This window comes from Thalassophryne amazonica, chromosome 2 (genome assembly GCF_902500255.1).
Source record: "Thalassophryne amazonica chromosome 2, fThaAma1.1, whole genome shotgun sequence".
NCBI lineage: Eukaryota > Metazoa > Chordata > Actinopteri > Batrachoidiformes > Batrachoididae > Thalassophryne > Thalassophryne amazonica.
In genome coordinates, this window is record NC_047104.1 from 41,512,417 (window position 1) to 41,527,662 (window position 15,246).

The 15,246-nt window shown below is 41.9% G+C and overlaps 1 protein-coding gene across 4 annotated transcripts in view; it reads left to right on the forward strand.

Annotated features, from left to right (window-relative positions):
- The window catches only part of phkb (phosphorylase kinase, beta), a 318,068-nt gene that overhangs the window by 288,848 nt on the left and 13,974 nt on the right, over positions 1–15,246 (forward strand). For 3 of the 4 annotated variants that reach the window (XM_034185351.1, XM_034185336.1, XM_034185344.1), the window contains 2 exons: positions 9,804–9,894; positions 12,783–12,988. In XM_034185351.1, coding sequence (XP_034041242.1) covers positions 9,804–9,894; positions 12,783–12,988 — 297 coding nt within the window. The remainder of the gene's footprint in view (positions 1–9,803; positions 9,895–12,782; positions 12,989–15,246) is intronic. The other variant, XM_034185355.1, reaches the window with a different exon arrangement.

The window sequence follows — 15,246 nt, forward strand, 5'->3', positions numbered from 1 at the left end:
TAGCATGTCGACCTTATCAGACAAGATCAGGTCATGGCTACTTTTCCTTGCTGTAGTAGTCAGGGCCTCAGCATGTGGGTGCTTATGTGATATCGAGGCCAGTATTGCAGAGGGCTTCTCGGCTTAAAACCTGGCAAGTCAGGCCGACCTCTCACCCAATGGTATGGAAACGTAATGGAACCAAGCATCTTCTGTGAATGATTGTTTCAAGTGTCTAGTCCCAAGACATGATTGGCATAAATTATGGCTGTCCTCTGGGTTAGAGGTTCCAAACAGCTACTGCACACGTACACCAACATGATTGACATTATTGTTTGTGTATAGTAGTAAGTGAAGCACACTCGATACACTACGTCGCCAAATCCTCTGGTGAGTAAACACAGTAAAATCGGGAGCGGGAAGCACACTCCATCCACCAGCGACTTAACTCTGCGCTATTGGATGCTCATGGCAGCGAGTAAAAAAACACTTGCAGTGCCTGAGACTCACAGCTAGTGGTCACAATGTAAGAGCCCAAAATGGTGACGTAGCAGGGAGTGGGAAACACTCGCACAACAGCGGCCAAAGTCAGTGCGGCTACAGCTGCTGTATAAACAGAGTGGGGAAACACTTGCAACAGCAGTTTAATTGAAAAAAATACAGCAGCAGTCCGTGGACCAACACAGACTTCAACGGCAATGAGCCAAGCCCCCAAAATGGCGATACAGCAGGAAGTGGGATAAGCACTCATGCCGTAGTGGCCAGGTCAACACAGTCTTATATATTGTTGGCTGACATCACCCAGGTCACTCCCACTAATGTGACTTTGTTGGTATAACATCTCGATCCATGCGCATACGCAGGTGGGATAATCCAGGTGCTAAGCACCACCCTCTGGTGGTCCAGATGAATGAAATAGAACTTCCATTTTTATGTGCTCTGTTATGTGAGCTATATAGGCTAGGTTTTTTTGTTGTTGTTTTTTGTTAGCATACAGCTTGTAACTGTTTAAGAATGAAAATGCTATTGGTCCTCTTGGAAAAAATATAGTTCTAGCAAGCCATTTAACGCTTCTAAATTTCCCAACACATAGAAAACAGCAGTTCTGTACTGTCACCAACTAAAGTCTTTACTGATACAGATAAACTAATCTGAAACCAGGAACCTGAAACCAAGCCTGGGTTATACTTAGAACTATTTGTAGTAACTGTTTAAAGCATAGTTTGCTTTTTGCCACCCTCGTCATTCTAAAACCTTTTTAGTAATTAAGTCTCAGAAGGATTGGGTCACTTTTGATGATTGATTCGTTTACAAGAAATACTGTTTTGGAAAATTAGATTGGAAGTTAATCGAGGTAAGTCAATAGCACATTATCCCAGGAGTTACAAAAATTTACAATAAGTAGCAATGAAATAACTGTACATTTCTGGTCAAAAATGTCTGTAAGCAAGGCAGTGTATTGTTTTCAAATATACCATTTCATCTCAGCTATGTGTCAAAGGCTAGAATAAAGTTCTGGTCAGTTTGCTTAGTGCAGATGTAGCCCACAGTAAATCGTCCTTTTACTAATTTAACAATTGACAGAAACACACACCATGTTGTGGGTCATCACGAAGTGCACAAATGCCTTAATAATGACAACACCCAAATTTAAGGCTCAGAAAAATACATTTAGAGTTCATTCAGGTCTCTGCTGCAGGTGCTTTATTATCACAAATTTATTTTTTCAAATGAAATTCATATGATAAAATTTGCGAACAACATCAAGCACTGAGAGGCTTGATTGCTGTGAATAAGTGAATAAATATTGGACATTGACAATTTTGTCATTTTGTGTCTGTATAAAACCAAAAGAGAGTTCAAATGAAACAATATCTACTTTTAGTGTCGACTTTCAGCTTTATTTCAAGGGGTTTAACAAAAGTATCACAATAGCCTTGGGGGAATTTAACTCTATTTTCAGTCCATGAGTAATTGGAGGAGCTAAATATAAGGATTATTTTTTCATTAAAATATCACTCTTCCAGCCAGATTTCTTTACTCAGGCGATGCAAAGTTCTTCAAAAATTGACGTTTAAATTTTGCATAGTGCAACTTTTAGCTGTCAGTCACAGCTTCATGATGCAGTGGCATAGTGAAGGATTTTCAGACAACAAAACATATCAAATCTACAGTAGGCTCTAGCTTGCATGAAGGAAATCCTTCTCTGTACCACTCTGCCATGAAGCAGTGCAGGTACATGTCAATAAATTAGAATATCACTGAAAAATTAATTTATTTCAGTTCAAAATGTGAAACATATATAAATTAATTACAGAGAGACGGATATATTTCAAGCATTTATTTCTTTTAATTTTGATGATTATGGCTTGCAACTAATTAAAACCCAAAATTCACTACTATCTCAGAAAATTTGAACATTACATAAGACCAACGAATAAAAAAATTGATTTTTAATGCAAAAATGTTGACCTATGAAAAGTATCTCCATGTACAGTGGAGTCTATGCACTCAGTACTTGGTTGAGGTTCCTTTTGCGTGAATTGTAATGTGGCATGGAGGCTGTCAGCTTGTGGCACTGCTGAGGTATTATGGAAGCCTAACTTGCTTTGCTACCAGCCTTCAGCTCATCTGCATTGTTAGATTTCAAGTCTCTCATCTTCCTCTTGACAACCCCATAGAGAATATATGGGGTTTGCTGGCCAGTCAAACACGGTGATGCCATGGTCATTAAACCAGGTATTGGTACTTTTGGCAGTGTGGCCAGATGCCAAGTCCTGCTGGAAAATGAAATCATCATCTCCATAAAGCTTGTCAACAGAAGGAAGCATGAAGTGCTCTAAAATTTCCTGGTAGAAGGCTGCACTGACTTTGGATTTGATAAAACACAGTGAACCAAAGCCAGCAGATGACGTGGCACCCCAAATCATCATTGACTATGGAAACATCACACTGGACCTCAAGCAACATGGATTCTATGCCTCTCCACCCTTCCTCCAGACTCTGGGACCTTGATTTCCAAATGAATTGCAAAATTTACTTTCATCTGGAAAGAGGAGTTTGGACCACTGAGCAACAGTCCAGTCCTTTCTCTCCTTAGCCCAGGTAAGATACTTCTGACGTTGTCTCTGCTTCAGGGGTGGCTTGACACAAGGAATGCGACAGTTGTAGCTTGTGACCTGGATACGTCTGTTTGTGGTGAATCTTGAAGCACCGACTCCAAACTCAGTCCACTCCTTGTGAAGCTCCCCCCAAATTCTTGAATGGGCTTTGCTTCACAGTTATCTCAAGGCTGTGGTTATCCCTTTTGCTTGTGTACTTAGAGTGTGACACCATGAGTCTACAATATAGAATTTTTTCATAAGATATTAATTTTTCCGTCCGCCAAAGCCATAATAAAATGACCTGCGTTTATTTGTCTGTCTGACTGTTAGCAGGATTATGTCAAAAATACTGCATGGATTTTGACGACATTTTTACCACAGATAGATATTAGGCCACGGAAGAACCCATTAAATTTCGGAGTTGATTTGGGTCCAGATTCTGGATCAAATTACACTTTATATAGGCTTTGAAGGATTACTGTTAGCAGGATTATGTCAAAACTACTGCACAGATTTTGATGAAATTTTGAACCACGAGAACCATGGCCTCAGATTTAGAGGTGCCAATCCTCATACCAGCTGCTTCACACTTGGCTGTGAACCAATCCAGAACGTTGGAGGTCACCGGCTGATGAAGCCAACAAGACTACATCATCTGCAAAAAGCAGCGATAAGACCCTGAGCCAACCAAACTGGAAACCCTCCTCCCCCCAACTACGCCTGGGTATCCTGTCCATGAATGTCACAAACAGGATTGGTGATGAGGTGCAGCCCTGGCAGAGGCCAACCTCCACCGGAAACAAGTCCAACTTACTGTCAAGCACCTGAACACAGCTCTCACTTTGTGAGTACAGAGAATGGATGGCCCTGAGAAGCACCTCCCACAGTATCTCCCGGGGTACCCGATCATACACCTTCTCCAATTCCACAAAACACATGCAGGCTGGATGGGCATAGTCGCAGGCACCCTCCAGGATCCTTGTGAGAGGTAAGAGCTGGTCGGTTGTTCCACGACCAGGATGGAACCCACATTGTTCCGCTTCAGTCAGAGGTTCGACTATCGGCCAAACCCTCCTTTCCAGCACCCTGGAGTAGACTTTACCAGGGAGGCTGAGTAGTGTGATGCCCATGTAATTGGCACACACTTTCTGAATAATCATCAAAATTAAAAGAAATAAACATTTGAAATATATCACTCTCTGTGTAATGATTATATATAATATATGAGTTATACTTTTTGAATTGAATCACTGAAATAAATTAACTTTTCAATGATATTCTAATTTATTGAGAAGTATTTGTGTAACAGGTGATGCAACAACCACAGAAATCTGTAACATCTTGAGGATGATCTGGGTGTCTGGGGTGGCTTCCCTCACTAGTGTCTTTCTTGCACAGTCACTCAGTTTTGGAGAAGTGCCTCCAGACAGATATATTATCCAGTACCATAGTGTTTAGATTTCTTAATGATTGATGTAAATGAAGTCAAATACATGTTCACTGATGTGGAAATATTTATGTATCCAGCTTCTGGCTTGTTGAAAGAAAACTGATGATTTACATGAAAAATAATCATTGTACTGTGTTTTAGCTTGTCCATTTACTAGTGCTTATGGCCTTTGAAAATGGAGGCACTATGTGTACAAATGGCCGTCATGCCTAAATGATTCTGATATTTTAATTAAATCTGGAATTTGAGATGACAAGCACAGCTTGATTGTTTGATTTCAATTTTATTGTTTTATGCACAGAGGAAAAAAAATACAAAAATCGTTACTGTCTACATCATGTAAGTCCAATTATTTATGGACCTGAGTGTAAGTGTGACTACACAATCTGGTTTTTTGTAATCAGACGAATGAAGCTCTCACAGTCATTAGGGTTTGGCCAGGCCAGCTAGGCTGAGTTAGAGTCCCTTCATACAGAAAGTAACGACAGCTGACAACGACGACAACTACACTGCGATTTTGGGTCCATTTGTGCAGACCTACTGAACTGGCACATTGTGCACAGTGCACTGAGCTGTATGTATATAATGCAACATTCAACAAACACGGGGTGGGTCAGAGAGAACAGCAAATCTTAGTTTGTCTGTGTGTGTGTGCGTGCATGCGTGTGTGGTTGTTTGAAGTATTTTGAGATGTAGGTCTATGAGTACAAGCGGCATTATATTCCAGATTGCCTATAAAGGAAAATTAGTTTGTCTGAAAAAAATAAAATGAGCTACACACCCATATATACACTTACACTTACAAACAGAACACACACAGTTAATATATTTGTATTGCTGAAAGCAATACGACAGGAACAAATGATACGTCCATGTTTGCAGTGAAATTAATTCCTGTACACACAGTTCAATGTGGCAAATACTCTACACATTTTACCGGCCCCTGACAGGAAAAAAATAAAAATGTAATGGTAAGCAAAGTATGATAAGATGATTTCAAACAAAATAATAATAATAATAATAATAATAATAATAATAAAATAAATAAACCAAGGCTGAGAGTCTCTGGACCAAGAAAGCCAAAAAAACAGACCAACACTAACATGGAGGGGAAAAAAAGATCAGCATGATAATTGTGTCCTCTTTAAATTTCAAATTTAATTTCTATGCCCTGCACGACGCTTGCGCCGCGAGGCGGGGCATATAGCATCCAGGTTGTCCATCCGTCTGTCCGTCCTTCTGTCTGTTCATCTGTCCGTCTGTCCGGCCACAATTCGTTCACCACAACGTAGCTCCTTTTGCTCGCAAAAACTTCAAATTTGGTGGGTACATGCCTTGGAGGAGTACTTCGCATGGGTTAAAAGGCCGGTGACCTTGGCCTACTTTTCAAGGTCACCAGTGGTCACAACTCTCATATCCTTTGCCGCAACGTAGCTCGGCACCTTTTACTTACAGAAACGTCATATTTGGTGGGTATTTGCCTTGGATGAGTACTTTGCATGGGTTAAAAGGCCGGTGACCTTGGCCTACTTTTCAAGGTCACCAGTGGTCACAGCTGTCATATCCTTTTCCGCAACGTAGCTTGGTCCCTTTTGCTCACAGAAACTTCATATTTAGTGGGTATTTGCCTTGGAGGAATACTTCACTTGGGTTCGAAGGCCGGGGACCTTGACCTACTTTTCAAGGTCACCAATGGTCACAACTGCCAAATCCTTTGCAGCAACGTATCTCAGCATCTATTTCTCACAGAAACTTCATATTTGATGGGTACATGCCTTGGAGGAGTACTTCGCATGGGTTCGAAGGTTGGTGACCTTGACCTACTTTCCAAGGTCACAGTGGTCACAACTGTTAAATCCTTCACCTGAAATTTGTTCGCCACAATGTACCTCGGCACCTGTTACTTGCAAAAACTTCAGATTTGGTGGATACATGCCTTGAAGGAGTACTTCGCATGGATTTGAAGGCCGGTGACCTTGACCTACTTTTAATAAATTACCAATAGTTGCATTTGTTCGAAGGCTACCGACTTTTTATGGTCACTGTTGACCAATCCTCTAAATAAATATAATGTCAGTCTCCAATTTTTCCACTGTGTATCCCAGTTTACATCAAACACATGAGGGTTCAACCAAATACCTACCCTGCACTTTACATGGAAAATAGTACTGTGTGCGGGGCATTTCGCGACAAATGTCTCTAGTTATTTATTTATTTATTTTTGCATCATCATGTCATTACTCTCTGCGTAAAGGGATTCTAGGCTCAGCTAGCATTCCAAAAAAAAGCTTGTTGGTGCTTGCACCTCCACTATTTAATCATCCTGGAGCCTGGATCTTTGTTTCCACTACTGCTTCCTGCTGCAGCTTTGTCCACTATACTAAGGCTGACTGTACACATCAAACAAAGTAGAATTTCCTCCAAATACGACATGTGCACAGACTGGTATTGCACAATGGCCAGTGTTTTCTCTGCAGTGATATCAGGTTGACTTATACTTTTATTCTGTGCCGTTTTATTACTTGACAGGATTTTTGCATGGAGAAATTTGATTATGCCATAGAGGGTTGGAAAAAGGGCCGCGGTCTGATTTCTAACTTGCTGGGAAATAGCATCAGTCCTCAGCTCAATTTACTTTCTCATTTTCGTAACATGGGCCAGGAAGCGAAGCTTGAAATAGGTTCTTCAACAAAGCATCAGTGGATTGAGACCGCATCATGGCTTTTAAACATTAAGGCTCTGTTGCCTTTTTATTCATCAGGTGCCACGTATTTCTGTGGTGAATAACTGCACGCACACACACAGACACACACACAAAAAACAATCATGTGTCCTCAGCGCTGCAGTATGATGACCTTGTTTTTCAGTTGAGTCTGTTTCTGACACGATAATTCAAATGATTTCATTTATTCCCTGCTTCTTCCATGATGTCCTTAACTCTGTGCCATCTGGAGTGTTCTTGCTGTGGGTTCCCATGTGACAATAACCTCAGTTTATGTCTGCCTTTTTTTTTTTTTACCCTTTATGGGCAAGCAAGAGGAGGCAGTTTTCAGGCTGCAAGGACCAATTATTCAGAAATTAGTGAACATTAAATCGTATTCTGGAAAGCTGCACCATAAAGTCACTTCAAAAACAAACAAAAAGAGAAGAAACCTTGACTTAGAAAAATATTCCACCTGTGAATTAATTAAAAAAATAACATCTTAACTGACAGTAAACCAAGGAGACATCCATGCCTCTATACTACATTAGTGTTTGTCTGTGTTTTGTACAACTAAGAAACAAATATTTAAAGAGTTACATATTTGAAAGCATATAAAAATAATTTTCTGCAGATTATATTTTGTCTTATACATGTAGTTTTTACACAAAACCTGTTTGCTAAACTGGTAAAACAGGCCACAATGAATATCTTTTACTTCATGTAGGCACCAATGTGGTGGCTGGTATGGATATAAATATTGGCCAATGCATTTTGGGTCATTCATTTAGACACATAACACTTTCTGAAACAAGGCAGAAGGATGCAGAAGTGATGCAGGTATATTTCAGTTAATGACTGGACAAAAGATGAGGAGAATGATGTAGATGGTCTTCTCTAATAAGTTCCTCTTCCTTTTACAATATTTTGTATTGTATTAGTATTATGTTTGGTTGTACTATAATAGTGTATTATTCCTTGGAATGTTGTATGTTGTCAGGTCAGACCTGCGACTGTGTCACTGTGTCCACACCACAGAATCGCCTTTGGTCGTGGATGGCAACAACTGACAAACAACCTCAGTCCATCCTTGTAGGTGCCTCAGTGGCCATCCCCTTGGCCCTGTGGCACCTTCACTCTGAATTGTGCTCAGACGTCAACAAAGGTGCCTCATCTGATGGTCTGCACAACCTTACCCAACACCCAATCGGTGAAAGTATTGAAGAGAGTGGGACCCAGGAGGTTTACTGACCTTGACCTTGCGTGATGCAATCATCTTTGCAGAATCAATGGATACCCAGGTTGTAGCGCTTGAGAAATAAAGTGAATAATTAGAGTGTCTGGGTTTGCGATTGTCCTGGACCAAGACTAAAATCTAGGCTCTTAATGACTCCCTGGACTCAGCCATCAGAAATGTATCTGTATGGGGTGAAAGTCTTGAACTTCTAGAGACATTTGCTTATCTCGACACTGACATTCACGTATCTGGGTCCTAACCTTTTGTGGTTGAGTGACAACTGGAAAGAGCTTATGAAGCTTATGGAGGTTGCTCAGCAGAGGTGTTTGGCAATCGCGATGTCTCTGCAGGAAAACTAAATTCCAAGTCTTTTGGGTCATGATGCTGTGTTACTGTCTTGTGAGAGATGCTAACCCGTGACCTAAGGTGATGACTGAGTGTCTTTGGTACTGTACATCTTTGGAGGATCCTTGGGTGCCACTAGAATGACTTTGCGTCATACTTGTGGTTACTAAGAGACTAAGATGAGGAGTATCGCTTGCATTATGTCAGCATCAAGATTTTGGCCATCTTTTTCTGTGCATGATCCAGCAGACGGATGCCTGAATATTGAGGACCCCAGTGGATGGAGAAGGCCAGAGGCATGCCCTCAATTTACCTGGCTGCATCAGATAGATGGTTATTTTCAAGATGTGGGGATGGAGCAGTTGTATGTCTGGCTGGTTGCCATCCAGGACCCAACGCAGGTTCCATAGTGTCATGGATGTGACAAACTGCGGCAAACTCTTAGGCTAATCTCAACTTTGAGCTAGAACACATCTCTGATGAATCTTTGAATCTGCATACAGGTTGGTTGTTGCAGATATTTTAATATCCACACATTCTGTGTACGTATATGTCATTTCCACAAAGATCAGGTGAATTTGTGGATCTCCAGACACACAGAACCAGCCAAATCTTCAACTCATCGAAGTAAAAACCAAATCATTCCTGCTCTTTCACAGAAAACTGCTGAAGATGATGAACCAGTCCACAGGGTAGTGACAAACAGTGCACACATCATCACAGTGCACATTTAAGATGAAACATCACTGATGATATTAAAAAAAAGAAAAAAATACGCCTTTTTAAACACTTGCGCTTCCATTTTAATAACCATTTAATTGACTCTTTCTGTCCTGCAGTTTTAGTTACAGTTGCTCAGGAAATTGAATTTGACAAATTGTATTCCTGGTGTGGAAATGAACAAAAACATTAACAGCACATGTGGTCAGTTAAAGTCGGTGCTGGATGACACGATTAAGGATGTTTTTGTGTCTTGTCATCCACTAGGTCTGTTGTCCGTCTTGCCGCAAGTCTCTTAAGTAAACTAGTGGACAGCCTTGCCCCCAGTATTACTAGTGTTTTAGTGCAAGGCAAGCAGGTAAGACCACACACAGACAACAGGGCTATAAATAATTATTATTAATCTCCTTAAGATTCTTATTATCATGACAAAATGCCACGTCGATATAAAGATTTTTAATGTTCACTGATTCTGCAAAAGATAACATTGGTACTGTTTAGCTCCTCATGCTGTCATCCAATGGGAATTACATGAAGTAGTTGCATGCTCTTGTTCTCCATCAGTCTGCTGTGCACATTTGAGTTTGAACTGCAGACAGGTTGCCCGTGTGACTGCCACAGAATCCTAATGAACGTGACGTGCCACACAATACAGTGTGACCGGCGAATTTGTCTGACGCTACTCATTCACACTGCATGAGCTTCAGTGCATCATTTCTTGTCGAGTGTTATTCAGAGATTTGCCTCCTCTTGAGAGTGTCAGTCATCGTCACCTCATTTTTACCCTTTTGAACAGTTTTAGGCGTTTTATTATGCTCAAGTAGCTCAAGGTGTGAATCTGCATATAGATTGCTTCTCGAAGGGAATGCTCGTCTCGGCGAGATTGGAAAAGCTGATTTTTAAAATTTGAGACGGCCTCGTTCTGCTGCTTACAATAACATCACAGAGGGGGGAAAATAAGAAGCGCTACCTCATTTAAGTCAAGCTTGACTTAGTGTTGATTGTAATTATTATCAGTATTGTAATTTGATGATGTGTTGTCTTACGGTTGGTTGTTTTATAGCCACATTTTCACGCACAGAGTGCACGTTCCCAGAATGGTTTTAGATGTGAAGATGAACCGTACTATATAGCCACCATCTGAAAGTGCTGGGTTTCATCAGGAGACAACTTGGATAAGAGTGTGTCATCTCCTCGGGAAGATTGCTGAGGCATAATTTTCACAAGATGGATGTCATTAGATACGAAATACAAAAAAGTAATTCCGGTTCTGTAATCTCCCCCAACTCACTTTTATGTGACACTCAGAGAAGAGGCCTATTTTAAAAAGAACAAAGACATTAAGACAGTGGTGTCCAAACTATTCCAGAAAGGGCCGAGAGGGTGCAGGTTTTCTTTGCAGCCACTGACTCCAGCAGGTGATTTCACTAATGAACTCATCCCACCTGCTCAAAGTGATGTTAATCAGTGAAATCACCTCTTGGCCCTTTCTGGAATAGTTTGGACACCACTGCATTAAGACATTCACCGTGGAGTTGTTGGTGTGTGGTCCTCACAGACAAACGTGACCGATCATAATTAGTGCAGCGGATAAGAGAATATTTAGAGGGGAATCCTGCAAATGGTGATAAAAGCATCACATTTGGCAGAAATACTCCTCAGACACTCCTCTTTTGAAAAAACTGATTGGCCACTTGAATTTTCAATCGGTGGTCAGGTAGGGGTCATTCGAAGAATTACACAGAGGTCAAAATTAAAAGATCCTCCAATCATATAATCATATTAAACATATAAAGATTCCAAAAAGGTATAGTTTGGAGTATCTGTGACTGAATTCTATGGAGTTATGGGATAAAAACAGCAAGAATGGTGACAAAGGTCAGTTTCATTTTGTACAGGGGTCAAAAGTTAAAGTTGCTCCAATTTTGGTAAAAAAGTGATGCAAATTACTGGTTAACACAGTTTTAAAAAGGAATAGTTTGGACCATGTATCATCCTTACTTATCACATTACGGGGTAACATATGTCACATGTCATAGAATCCAATAGAAGTTGACCTTGTTTGACCTTTACTTTGGAGATCAAGCATTCAACACTGTCAACACTATTCCATTTATTAATCCTATTAGCTCAACCAATAATTTGCATCACTTTTTACCAAAATTGGATCAACTTTAACTTTTGAGCCCTGTACGAAATGACACTGACCTTTTGTTGTGTGGGCCGCTGAAGAGGAGGTACTGCTGGCCCACCACCACCAGAGGGCGCCCTGCCTGGAGTGCGGGCTCCAGGCACCAGAGGGCGCTGCCGCCTTACGAGAGCAGTCAGGGTGACAGCTGTCACCCATTACTGGACACAGCTGACTCCACTCAGCACGGAGGTATATCATCAGGACGGCGTCTCCACCTCAGTGCCGAGATATCGCCTTAAGATAGAGGTACAATTCTCTGCTATATTGCCTTTCTTGTTGAGCATTGCAGGACAGCTGTCTACTCAAAGATAAGTACTCACCTTCCTGCAGTATTGTGACGTGAGGTGGAGACGGCTTCTCCCCTCTCTGTGTTACTGGGTGCAGCCGCATCCACACCTGTGTGTTTGTTCTCTTGCCAGCAGTACCGGATCCGACGAGCGGAGGCAGTGGCCACCTGGGAATTCGGGACTTGGCGGTTCCAGTACTTCCAGGGTTCGGTGGCAGAGGAAATCTGGGTGGTTCCGGTTCGACTTGGACGGACGTCTCCTACCTTCGAGCCTGCCCACACGACACCAGTGGAATTCGGCTTAACCCCAAATTGTCAATTGTTGTATTGGTTGTGCACGTTCCACAACAGTAAAACCTTGTTATTTACCTTCTCCATTGTCCGTTCATTTGCGCCCCCTGTTGTGGGTCCGTGTTCCTACACTTTCACAACACCTTTGTCACCATTCTTGCTGTTTTTATCCCGTAACTCCATAGAATTCAGTCAAAGATTGTCCAAACTATACCTTTTTGGAATCTTTATGATCAGACAAATAATGTGGAATATTTTTCAATATGATTGGAGCATCTTTTAATTTTGACCTCTGTGTAATTCTTAAATTGACCCCTACCTGACCACCGATTGAAAAGTCAAGTGGCCAATCGTTTTTTTCAAAAGAGGAGTGTCTAAGGAGTATTTCTGCCGAATTTGATGCTTTTATCACCATTTGCATGATTGTTTCACTTATCTGCTGCACTAAATAACTCTCACATGGGTTTTTGCTCACCAGGTGACCCTGGGTCTTTTCGGCCACGAGGAGGCGGTCATCTCCAACCCCCTGTCTCCAGGCGTGATCCAAGGCATCATCTACAGCAAGTGCTGCACTCTGGGTGAGGAGCGGGAGGCTGTTCTTCAGCAAGAGCTGGTTATCCATATCGGGTGGATTATTTCCACCACCCCAGAGCTGTTCAGCGGCATGCTCAAGATCAGGGTCGGGTAAGATGGAATAGACACTGTGAACCCCGAAACATGACTCAAACTCACTGGGTCACTGCATTGACCCAGGATCTGACAAGTCAAAAAATGTAACTTTAAAACCATTTCTCACAATTACGAGCTGAATGTTGCAATCAAAGGGAGCAGATGTGAAAGTGGAGATACTTGGGATTTCAAAGACCTGAATGAGTTTTGAGTGCAACCATGACTCCCCTAACTCCACTGTTAACTACTCTACTGCTTTGCAGTGCTGCACACAGTGAGCACAATGTGTAAAGCTACCTGTAGTCCTGCTGATGTTCCTGCATGTGTGCCACAGTTTAATAATGTGCAGGGGATGAAGTTGCACTCTGAACTCAGTGCTGGCTGTCAGTGCCACTATGGGTTTAGCTAACATTAGCAAAAGATGCTTCGCGTTTTTCCTGTTTTCCACCTTAAGCATTATAAACAGGATTTGTCTGGATGTCATTTTGAAACACTGCATGTCTGGAATAGATTTTATCACTGTGTGAGACAAAGTAGGATACAGTGGCAGAATACAAATGGTTTAAAAGAAAGAGGTTTGACAGTGACGCGACTCTCATACAGGTGTGTGCGTGATGTGTTAGTGGCAACCATTGGTGCGCTATACTCGTTGCACATACACCTTCACTCAACGCCATTACCAGCGACTGCCAACATGTGACCACTGTGTGCACAATGTGCAGTGACGTTTAACATAATTCGGAGTTTCTGAGCAATGTGATGCTTTCCAGCCTGTCACACAGGCATTGTGTGTGTGTGTGTGTGTGTGTGTGTGTGTGTGTGTGTGTGTGTGTGTGTGTGTGTGTGTGTGTGTGTGTTTTGAACGTTTGGGGAGAACACGCAAACTCCACATTGAAAGGCCACAGATGGGAAGCAGTCCCATGACCTTCTTGCTGTGAGGCAATAGTGCTAATTGCTTACCCACCATGCTGCCCGGTTTGTGGACAATAAAACTGAAAAGAAATAGTTAATTTAGTAGTTAATTAGTTGCATTTACCTTACATATGCTTAACTCCTTTCTCCACTCAAAATTCTACTCACAACACCCCATAATGACATGAAAAAAGTTTTTTTTAATAAACTTTTGCAAATTTATTAAAATAAAAACTAATAAATGTCATGTACATAAGTATTCACACCCATTGCTCAGTTCATTGCTGCTACACCTTCGGCAGCAATTACAGGCTCAGGTCTTCTTGAATATCATGCCACATGCTTGGTGCACCTATCTTTGGGCAGTTTTGTCAGTTCTTCTATGCAGGACCTCTCAAGCTCCATCAGGTTGGATGGGGAGCGTCGGTGCACATCCATTTTCAGATCTCTCCAGAGATGTTCAATCAGATTCAGGTCTGGGCTCTGGCTGGGTCACTCAAGGACATTCACAGAGTTGTGCTGAAGCCACTCCTTTGATATCTTGGCTGTGTGCCTAGGGTCATTGTCCTGCTGAAAGATGAACCGTCAGCCCAGTCTGAGGTCAAAAGTGCTCTGGAGCAGGTTCCATGGCTTTCCATCTTTCCCTCAATCCTGACTAGTCTCTCAGTTCCTGCTGCTGAAAACATTACCACAGCATGATGTTCTCTCCACCATGCTTCACTGTGGTACCTGTTTCCTCCAAGCATGATGCCTGGCATTCAATCTTAGTCTCATCAGACCACAGAATTTCAGTTTCTCATGGTCTGAGAGTCCTTCAGGTGCCTTTGGCCAAACTCTAGATGGGCTGTCATGTGCCTTTTACTAAGGAGTGACTTCTGCCTGGCCACTCTACCATACAGTGCTGTTTGGTGGATTGCTGCAGAGATGGTTGCCCTTATGGAAGGTTCTCCTCTCTCCACAGAGGAATGCTAGAGCTCTGACAGACTGACCATCGGGTTCTTGGTCACCTCCCTGACTAAGGCCCTTTTCCCCTGATCACTCAGATTAGATGGGTGGCCAGCTTTGTCCTGGTGGATCCACACTGCTTCCATTTACTGATGATGGAGGACACTGTGCTCATTGGGACCTTCAAAGGAGGAGAAATGTTTCTGTACCCTTCCCCAGATTTATGCCTCGAGACAATCCAGTCTTAGAGGTCTACAAACAATTCCTTTGACTTCATGCTTGGTTTGAGCTCTGATATGCACTGTCAACTATGGGACCTTATATGTAGACAGGTGTGTGATTTTCCAACTCATGTTCAATCAACTAAATTTACCCCATGTGAACTCCAGTTAAGCTGTAGAAACATCTCAAGAATG